The following is a 15,234-nucleotide window of genomic DNA, read 5'->3' as shown; positions in this document are numbered from 1 at the left end:
ATAGAAAAATGATAATAATAAGAAACATTTTCTCGAAAAAACACCCTTTTACTCTGAGCTTCGCATAGATTTTGACCCAAAAACGAACTCCATTACCATTTTTACCATTTTTAGAAAGCGATAACAAGGCCTACAAAACAACAGAATCACTATTTATTATTTATTATCACTTACTTATTTGTTTATTTACCATATCACTTATTATTATTACAGCGAGATAGAACATATTATAAAGGCCTATTAAAATGAGGAGCATTGAGAAAGACAGACACCTCCATAGAAAAAAGTCTCTTTCTTTATGTCCTCAGTCTGTTATTTAACCTATGGAGACACGAGTTAACCCATCTAAAATCAATGCTCCGCAAATGTAATGAGCACAAATAGTGCTGTTTTTAAAACACCCATGACAGTATGTGTTACAGACCTGCAGCCAAGAAGTCATTAGATTAAATTCATCTTTTTTTTACTATTTATTTCTTTTAAATCGGAATAACAATTAATCTAGCATCAGTTCCTTTTCTTTCTTTTTTTTTTACTAAATCTTTCAAATGTAAAATTAATTTTATTTAAATGATGGGCCCATTGAAAGAGATACAGCATGATATTTTAGAAGGAAAGGCATCAAACCATATTGTTTTCTCTGAAAATAATATTATTTTTTACTTCGTGAAGATATTGGAGGTTTATAGTTAACAGATCTTTTTTTTTTATTTACTCCACCGACTACAGCAAATAATCTGAGTCAGAAGATAATCAGCACAGGATTGACTCAAATCCTCCGAATAAACACAAACAAACAACCATAAACTGCCATTTTATAAAGACAAAAATTCAAGAAATTATGACTCATTAGTTTGTGTTATAAGGAGAGAGAGAGAGAGCGAGAGAGAGAGAGAGAGAGAGAGAGAGAGAGAGAGAGAGAGGGAGAGGCTGCATGGTGTAAGTGTAGCTGGCTGGCTCGGGTTATCTGTGAATGGGCTCTTTATTGGAGGCTCTGAGCGGGGATTTGCCTTTTATTCGCCTCGCTATGGAAACGCGCTCGACGGCAGAAAAATGTTGATGCGAATAAAAGGAATCGGCACAAGGAGCGTTTCCAGAGAAGCATCTGTTACACTTAGAAACTTAGACTATCGAGAGCAATACAACCCCCTCTCCAAGTCGGGCTGCTTTATGCTCCCAAAAAACGCACTTTATTTTTTTTATAACAAGACAAAAAAATATTTAAGATTTATTATTGTTTTTAGCGATTTTGCGCGTGGGACCAAATTTTAAAACCTCAAATTGTCTCAGATTTACTCACTCAAGATCCATTTTTCACTAAATGGAGAATTCCTCCAACATCACTTCGCTTTGGCGTGTCATTTAATACGACACGTATGAAAATATAAAAAAAATACTGAAATACTACCATTGTGCTATTTATTTTTTTGCATATAATTCTGCATAATTTCATCCCATAACGACTCAAGCGAAAGAATCTAGGCCACTAGGACATATAGCCCTGCCACTCACATCAAATATTCAGCCACTTTTTAATGAAGTTTTCAAAGAGTAAACATGAAGAATTCACACACTGGAATCAGAGGAAAGAACACAACAACAAACAAATTACATGTGTTGAATTATTTCCCATCCATCTCCAGGCCTATAAGCTGTAAACAACAACACGAGGCTATAGACTGTCCTGTCATCACCCTTCCTTCCTATACCTAACTGTCATTCCTCCGGTTCCCGAGGCCCCATAATCCACATATCCAGCCCCGCGGTCAGCTCACCTGCTCCGGCCTCCTCCTCCTCCTCTCCACGTCTCCATGTCTCCATGTCTCCACACAAGCAGCAGCAGCTCCTCGGCTCAGCGCTCTTTAATGACTTTCTGGTGGCTGCAGCCTTCTTTTATTTCTCCTAAATGTATGAAAATGTATGCAAATTTAAATCAAGCTTAACCTGGGAGCTCGAGCAATATATTTAATGGAATTTTCAAACCAATAAGGGGACTGACTGGGACGCTGTTCCTCTATAATGGCAAATATAATTACACGGCTAAGTTAGTTCACAGATATGCAAGATAGATATTTTTTTTTCAACTCTGAGAGGACCTGATGAGAATCTTAAAGACTGGAAGTGTGAGTGTTTAGTTAGTGTGTGAGGAGGACACATTTATTTCTTTGGGAACATGATGAAGTTATAGGTTGTAAGTGCATGATTCCATGTGTAGGAGCAACAAATATGTGAGTTTGGACTGTCAAAGAAATGTTTCTTTTTAAATATGGTATTTTAAATACTAAATTGCAGTTAAAGGCCCACATGCATTATTTTTGTCCTGTGCGTAAAACATGGATGGATGTGCGTAAAACACTTGTGCATAAAACACTTTTATCTTGAGCAGCTCCTTCTCTAAACACCTGAGGAAGTATTCTCTAAAAGTGAATCATTAGCAGTGAGAACTGCTCTTGGTTTGATTGTATATCCTTCTAAATTAAGTGCTGTGCACGTCTAACAAAATGCCATTGCTGCTTTAATCTCCTCCTTCGCACGCGCTCAAGGGTGACAGGGAGCAGCAATAAACTCGTGCGTAAATCAGTTTGGAAACTTTAATTAATAAACAGGAACTGAGCTCCACAGGTCAGACCCACTGGACGAGCAGTTCCGACTCACTTCCGGTTCGACTGCCTGTGTAACCCTTTCCTACCTTTCCTACTCTGCTTTCCAGAGGGTATGGAAGTTTTTATTGGACTTTATTAGTTGTAACCTACAGAAGACAATTCACAAATGTGTACTATGATCTGCAAATATTTCACTATCCACAAACATGTATTTTTTGTATTTGTGTTGTGTAAAGTCACATCCACAAAAATACAGGGTGATTTGCAAATACGCATAACTTACTCTGTAAATAAGTATTTTAAGGTTTACATGTAAAGTGATATCTGCACATTTGTGCATCTATTTCACATTTGCAGATCGCTTCCTGTGGATTTATGGGCCACATGATATTTGTAACTTTCCTCCTGTTTGTTTACAGAATTTTGTCCGATTGGTACCGCAACAGATCTGTAGATAATAGTTGTAATCCACAGAAGACAATTCACAAATATGTACCCTGATATGCAACTATTTCACTACCCACAAATGTATTTTTTGTATTTGTGTTGTGTAAAGTCACATCCACAAAAATACAGGGCGATTTGCAAATACACATAACTTACTCTGTAAATACAGTATTTTAAGGTTTACATGTAAAGTGATAAACACAACAACATTTGTGCATCTATTTCTACACGTGTAATGCTATTTGCGCATTTGCAGATCACTTCCTGTGCATTTGTGCACTAATAAAGTCCAATAATATGGACGTTTTTATTGGACTTTATTAGTTGTAACCCACAGAAGACATTCCACAAATGCACAGGAAGCGATCTGCAAATGCGAAATAGATGCACAAATGCGTATATATCACTTTACATGTAAACCTTAAAATACGTATTTACATAGTAAGTTATGTGTATTTACAAATCGCCCTGTATTTTTGTGAATGTGACTTTACCCAACACAAATACAAAAAATACGTTTGTTGGTAGTGAAATATTTGCAGATCATGGTACATATTTGTGAATTGCCTTCTGTGGATTAAAACTATTATCTACAGATCTGCTGCGGTACCAATCGGACAAAATTTTGTACACAAACAGGAAGAAAGTTACAAATGTCACGTGGCCCATAAATGCACAGGAAGCGATCTGCAAATGCGAAATAGATGCACAAATGCATATATATATATCACTTTACATGTAAACCTTAAAATATGTATTTACAGAGTAAGTTATGCATATTTGCAAATCGCCCAGTATTTGTATGTGGATGTGACTTTGCACAACACAAATACAAAAAAAATACATGTTTGTGGATAGTGAAATATTTGCAGATCATGGTACACATTTGTGGAATGTCTTCTGTGGGTTACAACTAATAAAGTCCAATAAAAACTTCCATATTTGAGGGGACGAAAACTGTGGCGAAATTGTTTTAAAAGCTGTATAAAAGTGATTTTAGTCAAGAGCTCCACATCCCAAATCTATAAATTGTGTCTTTATATATTAGCACTGATCTGTGCAGCTGCTGCTTCACATTATAGGCCCATTTGTGGATCGTGAAATATTTGCAAATCATGGTACAAGATTTGTGGAATGTCTTCTGTGGGTTACAACTAATAAAGTCCAATAATATGGAAGTTTTTATTGGACTTTATTAGTTGTAACCCACAGAAGACATTCCACAAATGCACAGGAAGTAGATATCACTTTACATGTAAACCTTACATTTGTATTTTACTTGTATTTGCAAATCGCCCTGTATTTTTGTGGATGTGACTTTACACAGCACAAATACAAAAAAAAATACGTTTGTGGGTAGTGAAATAGTTGCAGATCATGGTGTACATTTGTGGAATGTCTTCTGTGGGTTACAACTAAAATAAAGTCCAATAAAAGCTTCCATAAGAGGGCGGAGGTTTTGGGGTGTGATCTGCTCCATCATTGGCTGAGACGCGTCGTCACTGCGTGTGTATTGCTCTGTGAGTGGCTGCGCAGGCTGTCAGTCAGTCAGAGCCTCCAGAGAGAGAGAGAGAGGGAGATGTCAGAGGCTGAGCTGCTCCCATCACTTCAGTAGCTCTAGTGGGGTTCAGCAGCCAGCCAGCCAGCCAGCATGGCCACAGCTGCCTCCAGCCCCTACACCCTGCTCAGCTCCAGCCCCATGCTCCACCCGGACAGCAGCCAGGCCATGCAGCCAGGCCATGCGAGCCCCTACAGAGGCCACCAGAAGCTGCTCCAGAGCGACTACCTGCAGAGCGTCAATGGGCACCCCTTGGGGCACCAGTGGGCGAGCACCCTGTCGGAGGGCAGCAGCCCCTGGTCGGCCTCCACCTCCATGGAGCAGCAGGACGTGAAGCCCGGCCGAGAGGACCTGCAGCTGGGCATCATCCACCACCACCACCACCGCAACGTAGCGCACCACTCACCCCATCACAACAACAACCATGGCAACAACCACCCGGTTGCCTGGGGGACCCACAACTCGTCCATCAGCAACATCTACTCCCAGACGGGCTTCACTGTCACCGGCATGCTGGAGCACCACAACGGCGGCCTCACGCCTCCTCCTCCGCAGGCCCAAGGAGGAGGCATGCACCCGGGCGGCCTCAGGGAGACTCTCAGCCCGGAGGAGCACAGCAGCGAGCTGGGCGGACACCACTGCCACGACCACTCCGACGAGGAGACGCCGACGTCGGACGAGCTGGAGCTCTTCGCCAAGCAGTTCAAGCAGCGACGCATCAAGCTGGGCTTCACCCAGGCGGACGTGGGTTTAGCTTTGGGCACCCTCTATGGAAACGTGTTCTCCCAGACCACCATCTGCAGGTTCGAGGCTCTGCAGCTGAGCTTTAAGAACATGTGCAAGCTGAAGCCGCTGCTGAACAAGTGGCTGGAGGAGGCGGACTCCACGACGGGCAGCGCCAGCAGCATAGACAAGATAGCGGCTCAGGGGAGGAAGAGGAAGAAGAGGACGAGCATCGAGGTGAGCGTCAAGGGGGTGCTGGAGACGCACTTTCTCAAGTGTCCCAAACCGGCCGCGCCGGAGATCACGTCGCTGGCGGACTCGCTGCAGCTGGAGAAGGAGGTGGTGCGGGTCTGGTTCTGCAACCGGAGGCAGAAGGAGAAGAGGATGACGCCGCCGGGGGATCTGCCGACACCGGGGATGCACGAGGGATCCTATTCTCAGGGGGGGGACAACTCCTCGTGCCATGATCTCTGACCGAAGCACCGGGAGGAATCACACCCCCCCGGTGCACAGACTCCTCCAGAGCGCGTCCAGGTGCGCACCTCCAAGAAGAAGAAGAAGAAGCGCGTCCCGGTACAGACTCCTCTCCAGCACTGAGACACAACAACACAGATACCCGCTCAGCCTTTTTATAACTTGTCACGAGGGCATTTTATTCTATATCAAAAAATCAAATCACATTTCAGATTCAACTTCTTCGGAGCACCGCCAAATTATTTTCTACATCATTTATGGATATAAATACAAAAATGTGCCTATAATAACCTGCCAGCGCCTTTTGGTTTTTATGTCACCGTTTTTTTCTCCTCATCATCATCTTGCAGCAGCAGCAGCTCGGTAATAATGACAGGATGGGACTGGTGTTTCTGTTTGTTTTGATCAGCGGACTGAAACAAATAATTTCTTAATTGATTTTCTTGCAGCACCAGAGGCCGTTTTTACAGTCCACCTCCATGCTTCCCTCGGGCTTCTACTACACTCATTATTTTGTAACATACTCTGTAGCAGATCTGTAATTATTTTTGCATATGCAAATTATTATTATTATTATTATAGGCCTCATTCCTGTTGTAGAGAGCTATACCAACATAATAGCACTTGGAGGGTTTTTTCTTTTTATTAAATACCCTCCCTCATGGCCTGTAGCTTATGAAGCCACACAGCTATTTATAAATGCATCTATTTGATTTCAATCATCTTCGACCATATAAACTGTGTGGACTCTGAAAAACCAGAGCCGAGAATAGAGAAAAAGAAAAGGGGTTCGACGACGCTATACACCTGCCTATAATTTTATTGTACGTTCAGTATCAAAATTTTATAATCTTAAATACTCCTGTTTATTGGTTTATTTCCTAAGTATTTTTTCGAATATTGTACAGTTTTATATATTACCCTTTTTGAAGTCATTAATTTAAACAAAATGCTCTTAGTTATTCATGCACTTAATTAGCAATGTAAAAAAAAAACACAATATTTTCAGTAAGATTGAACTGTTTCGGCGGTTTTATTCCAAATTTCGATGACAGCTCAAGTAATTATTTATTTTCAGTATAAAGCTTGTATTATGTTTTGAAATAAACTATGTATGTTGTAATAAACAATTTTCTTGCTACAACTGTTCACTGTCCAAAACAGAAATTCAACTTCTGCTGAGGGAATATTGAATATTTAGAAGTAGGATTAAAATCATAAAGTATTATTATTATTATGTTGTTATTATTATTAAGATTATTATTATAAATAAGAATTACATTTTATTTTAATTATTATGAAAGTATTATTAATTAAAACAATTATATAAATTATTATTATTAATATTATTGTTGTTATTATTATTATTATTATTATTATTATTATCATTATTATAATTGTTGTTGTTATTATTATTATTATTATTGATCAAATAGTGAAGGCAATAATTAAAATGTATAATGCATTTTCTCCATTCAAAATTCCCTTTACATTTTTACATATTTTTGAAAATGGGTTCAATTTAAAATTGTGGCTAATTATAATTACACTGAAGATAACATTATGCTCCATTTATGTATTTATACATATGTGTAAACAGCATAACCTTCACTCAGGTCCAATGTCATGTTAAAGGGCCACTTTTTTCCAAAGTTCATGGTGTCACTAACAGCTGTAAAACCTCCAGCGGTTGGACAGGACCTTGGCTGCAGGTTCTGCCGGCTCTACGGATCGCAGAGAAATTGAGTCTCTTTCTCCAGCAGCTCCTCTGAAATGTTATTGTCCGGGCCCTCTGCCCTCCTCAATCAGACATGCGTGATTTATCGCCTGGGCCACTGGGCCTGACAGCAAAACACAATGACACACACACACACTCAGACACACACACAATCAGAAGCAGATGAATCTCATTTCAAAGACTACAGCTGCGTATAATTGGCCCTATATGCAAGGGCAAAATAGAGCAATATATTCCCTAAAAAAAGAAAAAAAATCATAATGCCCTAAAAATAATTTAGGGATGGTTTTTGAAATAAGTAGATGCTGCTTAAATGATTCAAAAATAGAGCTGGAGAGGGAGAGTGAAGGAGGGGAGAAGGGGAGGAGGAGGAGGAGGAGGAGGAGAGGCGGAAGGGTGCTAGGCCTTGCCTTGAAATGGAGAGCCTGACTGGAATACTAATGCATCTGAATTTATGCATCTCCTCAGTCTGCAGCCCTGAGAGAGGGGGGTGGGGGAGACGGAGAGAGAGAGAGAGAGAGAGAGAGGGGAAAAAGGGTGTGAGGGTGGAGGTGAAAGGGGGCGGTTATGTAGAAGAAGAGAAAAGTAAAACCATGGCTGATTGATTCCATCCATCTATTTTAGTTCAAAATAATCCCTGATTTCTGAGAGGGAGGTGGGGGGAAATGCCCCTAGAAGGAAGCAGCCGAGCAAACAAGCAAAGAGAAGCCAAGGTCCAGAGAGGCACTGCAGTATCCTTGAGCCTCTTCCACCTCTTCAGCGTGGAGTCAGGATGCTTAAAAAGCTACTTTAAAGAGTAACCATACCTCCACATGAATAAGTCACCAGTGAAAAATGATTGACTTTGGGAAAATGTGTAAAGGACAGCGAGATAGATATATAACAGGTGCAAGATGAAAGCATATTTCAGAGGTATTAAATGAAGAACTTCAGGTAATTATTTCCCCAGAATGCTTGAGGTTGGATGACTGGGCTTTGGGCTGGCAGATAATTGAGCCTCTGAATCAGATCCTAGGTATAGGAGAGGACTGATCATCAGACAGGACAGCAACAATAGAGGAGCAGGAGTATAGTGACTTTATAGCAGCAGCAGTTTGGAGGATGAGCGGCTTGTTTACCGGCAGGAGATAATAATGGGGACCGGCTGACTCACACCTTTTTTCATAATTGCATCTCATCTTCTGAACCTTCTGTTCTCTTTGAATTCCTTCTGTATCCTGTTTTCAAAGACTTTGGTTGGAAGTTAAGAAGTCAAAAGTGTAAAAAAAACAAATTCTTCCAAATAAATTGTTCCCCAAAGCTTTTATTAATAGTGTTATTTTTCCCCAGCTTTTAAAAAGAAAAATGTGTGAAGGTCAATAACGTGAATAAAACACGTTAGGATTAAGGAGGAGTAACTTTTAAAGCAGATTTACTGAGAAAGCAGGAACAAAAAGTTTGATGTAGTGTTTGCAGTAAAAGTGGCATGCAGGAGGTCAAAGAGAGGACATTCGACAGCACATTTATCTTTAATTGGAAAAGGGGGAAAGTAGAGAGCTGCAGTCTGGATGTGGCACCGAGAACACAGACAGCAACCCACATGAGAGGAGTCGTACATGGGAGTAATGAATATCGGCTGCTGGGCGGCCACATGGTTGTACGACTTTGGGACTAACATCATCAACTCTACATCAACGCTCCTTTATTTTCTACCAAGTCTCACTTCCACCAGAAGATAATTGTAAGGTCATAAATGTATTCTCACACCTCTTCTGTTGGGCGGCTATGCTGTAGGTCTGATCCTTGTCTTCATACTGGTTGCTTTGTTGTATTATAAGGTATTTACAGTATGTGTTAAAGCAGTGGTTCCCAACCTTTATGGTTTATGACCCCTTAAAACAAAGTGACCCTCATAATCAGCTTGTATGTCTACAAGTTGTGATGACTTCAACCAAAGAATTTATTTTTTTTCCCTTGTTTTGTTTGAATCATTTTTAGGCCTGAAAACACACCAAAAAACAAAGATTAGAGGAATTCAGTTTTGTTGTTGTTGTTTTTAGGGATACACGATATGGATTTTTTTTCCAGCCAATATCGATAACCAATAATTACCTGCTTCTCACGGCTGATACCGATAAAATAACCAATCATTTTTTCATAATTTTGTATTTTTAAAAGAAGTTCATGACTTGTAGTTTATTATTCACACTGGAGGGAAAGAAAGGCTATGATATACTGAGCAAAGATGGATTGAAGAATTAATCAAATCTAACTGACATCACTATTGTCAACGCAACAAAAACAATAGAACAGTTCTGACTCTTCAAATGTTCATTTGTTTTTTCTAGTAAAGTTCATCAAAAACTGCAAATTGCAATCGTGTTGTCTTCCTCTGAAACTGTGAAAAACATCCACACCGACATATTATTTGCCAATAATTTATCGGCTAGAATTTCATTATCGGAATAATACATAATAATGTAAAAATGTTCCATTATCGGCCGATAATCTATCGGGTCCAATATATTGTGCAGTGTGTTTTTTCTTTCATATGGTGTTAATAACTTTACGACCTTGTGGGGGTCCCGAACCCCAGGTTGGAAACCACCGTCTCAAAATTCTCTATTACACTTGTTGTAAGTGACTTTTTAAATAGACAAACAAAATAATACACAATAAAACATTAAACAAGAAAAAATAACAAATAATAAAATAACTCAAAATTATAGCAGAAACATGTATATGTCATGTAATATGTGAACGAATAAAAGTGAGGAAAATATTTTCTATTAAAATAGATATATTCAGTTTTGGAATAAAGCTCATAATGCTGAATGAAAAGTAATGTTATCTATCACTTGAGATGGGCGACATATTTTACAGTAGTTACAGTAGTATTTCATCACTTGGTTGATTTAATTTCTAACAAGATATTCTGTGTAAATTCCCTAAATGATAAAATATGTCCTTGTGGCAACCAAACAATTTTAATTTTTTTTTATTTACTTCCAGGAGTCAATGTACAAGAGTACAACAGTGTTTCTATGGAGATAAAAAATGAATGATGGAAGTGGATCAGGCACACTCTGCTGTTGCCAACGCATACGGCAGACACATACAGGACGTCCTGTTAAAGAATACCAGCTCTAGAAAAGTATGTCAGAGCATTACCAGAGCTACACCGTCCAATAGTGACACTCAATGGTTACAAAATTGTTGTTTCCAGTAACGTTCCTTAGGCTGAGAGAATAAGTGAGGCTTTAATTTGCTTTGGAAACACACATTTTTGGGGCATTTTCACACCACAAATGTCATGTTTTGAACTGCATAAACAACACATATTTTGGCGATGCTCCTCACACTTGTTGCAACGGGGCATCTAACACTGATTCATCACATTTTCACTGTATTTGTGCTCACAGTTGCTTGCACTTGAAAATACAAGCAGCCATCCACTCTCCATACTGCAGGGCACTGATACGACTTCAAAGTGACCAAAGTTGATAGCTGATCACTGGAGGGCAGAGGACACTGTGCAGGTATAATGCCGGTGTATTAGAGGACAGAATCAATTGCAGAGTAACTGAGAGCGGAGGAGAGAAGAAAGCAGAGTGGATGAGGAGGAGGAGGAGGGGGTGTCGAAGAAGAAGAAGGAAGAATATGCAATATGACTAATCGCATAACCTAAAATCAATTTCACATCCTCAGTTCTGGCATCCCCAGCTACAGTTTGTAGGGTGGGGGTGGGGTGACATATATCCACCCAAGGGGATCCCAATATGGAAAGTCTATAAGAATCATCATGAAAAGAAAAATGAAGTGTTGTTTCTGGTCAAATCTAAAATTCTCTCTTTTATGTTCAGTCAGTGGCAATTACTAGTGAGAAAACGGTGTCAGTAGAACAAGCTGCCTCTGTGATTTCATTGTTCCTCTCTGTTGAGGCTGCGCCATTCATGTCTCTGCAATTACTTTGACAATTAAAACCATATTAAGGTTGTGCTGGATGATGGCTCCATTAAGGAACAGACCAACTCTGAGTGACATCCACGCTTTTGTTATTTTGAGGCCGACACACTCCAGCAAACTTTGATGTTTGAAGTGGTCACAAGTAGAGATGCACCGATACCAATACCGGATCGGATATCGGGCCGATACTGACTCAAATATCCGTGACAATGGGACCGATCTATTTAATTCAATTCTAGGCTTATATTAGGGCTGATGTGAATACCATTTTTGGGGCTTTGGTGAGAAATATTCAAAGTTATTCGAAGCTTTGTGGCGCCGAAGGCTGACTTGTTTCCATTTCACTGTTTTAGTGCCGCTGCTGCACTACTGTACACACACATGCACCTCTACACTAATGTTAATTATTGTTGATATGAATAATGAACAATGTTGTGGGATTATTCCTTATTTCATGGGCTATTTTGCAATTTATACATTATTATTACACGGCTTTGTTGAATGTCGAACTCTGGCGGACCGTTTCTGTGTCAAATTATTGATTTCTTAAGTAATTAGCCGTGTAATAAGCGGGATATCCCTTACTTATTACATACTTTTATATATATATATATATATATATATATATATATATATGTGTGTATATATATATATATGTATATAAAAAATGAAAAACCAAACATTCAAATAGTGATTTGGAGGTCGAATACCATGGCAACGGTTGAAGCTTCGAAGCATTCAGGTCAGCCCTAGCTTATATACTATATACATTATAAACTGGAATTTGAATTCCTGTTTAAGTTTTGACCAATTTGTTGCTACATTAAAAAGTTTAAACTTGAATTGAAATTCCTGTTAATTTTGAAGATGTTTTACTAAGCTGCTGGTGTACGGTTTATTATTTGAATAATATTTTAAATAAAAATTCAGTAAATTAATATTGACGTATTTATTTGTTATATTTTGTTTTACAAAGTTATGAAAGCAACTGGGGCTGTCAAAGTTAACGCGATAACATGTTAACGCAAATTCGATTTGACGCCACTAATTTCTTTAACACATTAACGCAATCGATCTTCCGAAGGTTGTAACGGTCTCAGTTTTAAAGCTAAAGTGAAGATACTGGTATCAAATGAAACAAATCCAACCATGTCATACTAGCTCGTCGTGAAGGAGGCTAAATAACTTGTGCTAAATTTTGTCGAGGAAAAACTGTCATAGCCATTTTCAAAGGGGTCCGTTGACCTCTGACCTCAAGATATGTGAATGTAAATGGGTTCTATGGGTACCCCCGAGTCTCCCCTTTACAGACATGACCACTTTATGATAATCACATGCAGTTTTGGGGCAAGTCATAGTCAAGTCAGCACACTGACACACTGACAGCTGTTGTTGCCTGTTGGGCTGCAGTTTGCCATGTTATGATTTGAGCATATTTTTATGCTAAATGCAGTACCTGTGAGGGTTTCTGGACAATATCTGTCATTGTTTTGCGTAGTTAATTGATTTCCAATAATAAACATATACATTTGCATAAAGCAATCAGATTTGCCCACTCCCATGTTGATTAAATACTTGACAAATCTGTCGTCAAGGTACATTTTGAATGGATAACAAATGTGTGATTAATTTGCAATTAATCGCGATTAAATATTTTAATCGATTGACAGCCCTAAAAGCAATGTTTAAGTCAGGCCTGATGTTTCCTTTACACATAAAAATAATGATCACAGTTACTTCCACACAGTGAGGCATACAGCTTATTAATTAAACACTGGTATCGGATCGGTACTCGGTATCGGCCGATACCCAAAGCCCAGGTATCATTATCGGTATCGGGACTGAAAAAGTCGGATCGGTGCATCCCCAGGCCTTCATTTAAAAAAACTACATCATGCTCTGTGTTTAGAAAGGAGCTTTCGCCATCCCACTTACCCTGCTGGCATGCCCATTAAACACACACACACACACACACACACACATGAAGGAGTGGTATATGTGAGAGGCCTGTTTATGACACCGAGAGAGTAAATCACTGTGTCTGATATCTTCATTTGAGACAGAGGGGCTGATCACTGCTCGTCCTGCTTGTTCCACATTAACTCATTATCACACACGCTCACTCCATTAATTCTCTTGCTTTTATTAGCGGCGAGAGTGGATCCACACGCACACACATACATAAACACACAGTGGACCGGTGACAAGCGCTGCCTCTACCTCATCTGACAGCTAATGGCTTCATTAGGAGCGGCGTGTTAATTGGCCGGCTTTGGGGAGACACTCGTTAATGAGGATAAATAGATTCACACCTGAGCGGGGCACTACCCAGCCACAGCAGTGCACTGTGGGAACTCTGGACGTTGGCTGGCGAGCCAATGTGGACTCCATATATGACTGCTGTTATGGAGCATAAGTCAACGTGACAGACCCTTGTCCTCCCTTTATTTCCTCCTTCCTCCCAGCCTGAGCACAGTGGTGTTTTTTTCCTTGCCAGGCAGACTTATTAGCCGAGTGGTTGATTAGCACCAGGAGGCCAAAACAAAGAGCAGTATGTCAAAACAATTAGCCCCACTGTTTACCTCTCAGCTCCCAGGCTGACTGCTAAATGCATCTAATCCAGGAGAGAGAGAGTTATATAGAGAGAGACGAGAGGACATGGAGTCAGACAGTTGCAGAAAAAGGACAACAGCTGCTCCATAGGCCATGTGTGTGTGTGTGTGTGTGTGTTTGTGTGTGTTTGTGTGTGTGCATTGATGGGAGCAGTCCTGGTTGCCTCAATCCATCTGCTCTCCTGCCTAGATCTCCATCCTCTGCTGTCTGGTCATGACAGCTCTCACACACACACACACACACTTGTCTTTACACACCAGTGGTTAGAGGAGCTGCTGTCCTCGGGGGAGCAGGGGGTTGGACGGACAAAATGGAAGCAGGCGAGACTGATCATTTACATAAGGCTAGGACACAGACCCACTGAGGGATGCTGCTGTGTTGTTCAACAGCCGTGGAGCTTTTCATGTGCTGGGCAGTGTTACCACCTAGTGGCGGCTAATACGCTTTGCATCTCATTTATTGTTTTTATTAGGGGAGGACACAAAGGGGGAATGAAGCTGCATGGGAGGTGGGCATCGTTTTAAAGGGTCTCTTCTAGGGCTGTCAATTGATTAAAATATTTAACCGTGATTAGTCACATGATTGTCCATAGTTAATCGTGATTAATCGCAAATTAATTTTTTTTCATCTGTTCAAAATGTACGTTAAAGGGAGATTTGTCAAGTATTTAATACTCTTATCAACATGGGAGAGGGCAAATATGCTGCTTTATGCAAATGTATGTATATATTTATTATTGGAAATCAATTAAAATCACAAAACAATGACAAATATTATCCAGAAACCCTCACAGGTACTGCATTTAGCATAAAACGATATGCTCAAATCATAACATGGCAAACTGCAGCCCAACAGGCAACAACAGCTGTCAGTGTGTCAGTGTGCTGACTTGACTATAACTTGCCCCAAACTGCATGTTATTATTATAAAGTGGGCATTTCTGTAAAGGGGAGACTCGTGGGTACCCATAGAACCCATTTTCATTCACATATCTTGAGGTCAGAGGTCAAGGGACCCCTTTGAAAATGGCCATGCCAGTTTTTCCTCTCCAAAATTTTGCGTAAGTCTGAAGCGTCATTTAACCTCCTACCCGACAAGCTAGTATGACATGATTGGTACCACTGGATTCCTTG

At 40.0% G+C, this 15,234-nt stretch overlaps 1 protein-coding gene across 2 annotated transcripts; it reads left to right on the top strand.

Moving 5' to 3' along the window:
- Positions 1-4,448: 4,448 nt before the first annotated feature.
- LOC119494336 (POU domain, class 3, transcription factor 4-B-like) lies at positions 4,449-6,946 on the top strand. Of its 2 annotated transcripts, none has more exons than XM_037780148.1 (2): positions 4,449-5,904; positions 6,255-6,946. In XM_037780148.1, the coding sequence occupies exon 1, from the start codon at positions 4,702-4,704 to the stop codon at positions 5,803-5,805; it is 1,104 nt and encodes a 367-aa protein (XP_037636076.1). In that variant the 5' UTR covers positions 4,449-4,701; the 3' UTR covers positions 5,806-5,904; positions 6,255-6,946. The 2 variants fall into 2 exon arrangements, with proteins under 2 accessions (XP_037636076.1, XP_037636075.1); XM_037780147.1 differs by having other exon boundaries at positions 4,450-6,168.
- The last annotated feature ends 8,288 nt before the right edge of the window (positions 6,947-15,234 follow it).

Source organism: Sebastes umbrosus, chromosome 9, assembly GCF_015220745.1.
Source record: "Sebastes umbrosus isolate fSebUmb1 chromosome 9, fSebUmb1.pri, whole genome shotgun sequence".
Lineage (NCBI taxonomy): Eukaryota > Metazoa > Chordata > Actinopteri > Perciformes > Sebastidae > Sebastes > Sebastes umbrosus.
This window is presented reverse-complemented; position numbering and strand designations above follow the sequence as displayed.

Excerpts from the sequence above, each read along its gene's own strand:
- LOC119494336 (XM_037780148.1), top strand. The coding sequence starts at position 4,702 with ATGGCCACAGCTGCCTCCAGCCCCTACACCCTGCTCAGCTCCAGCCCC.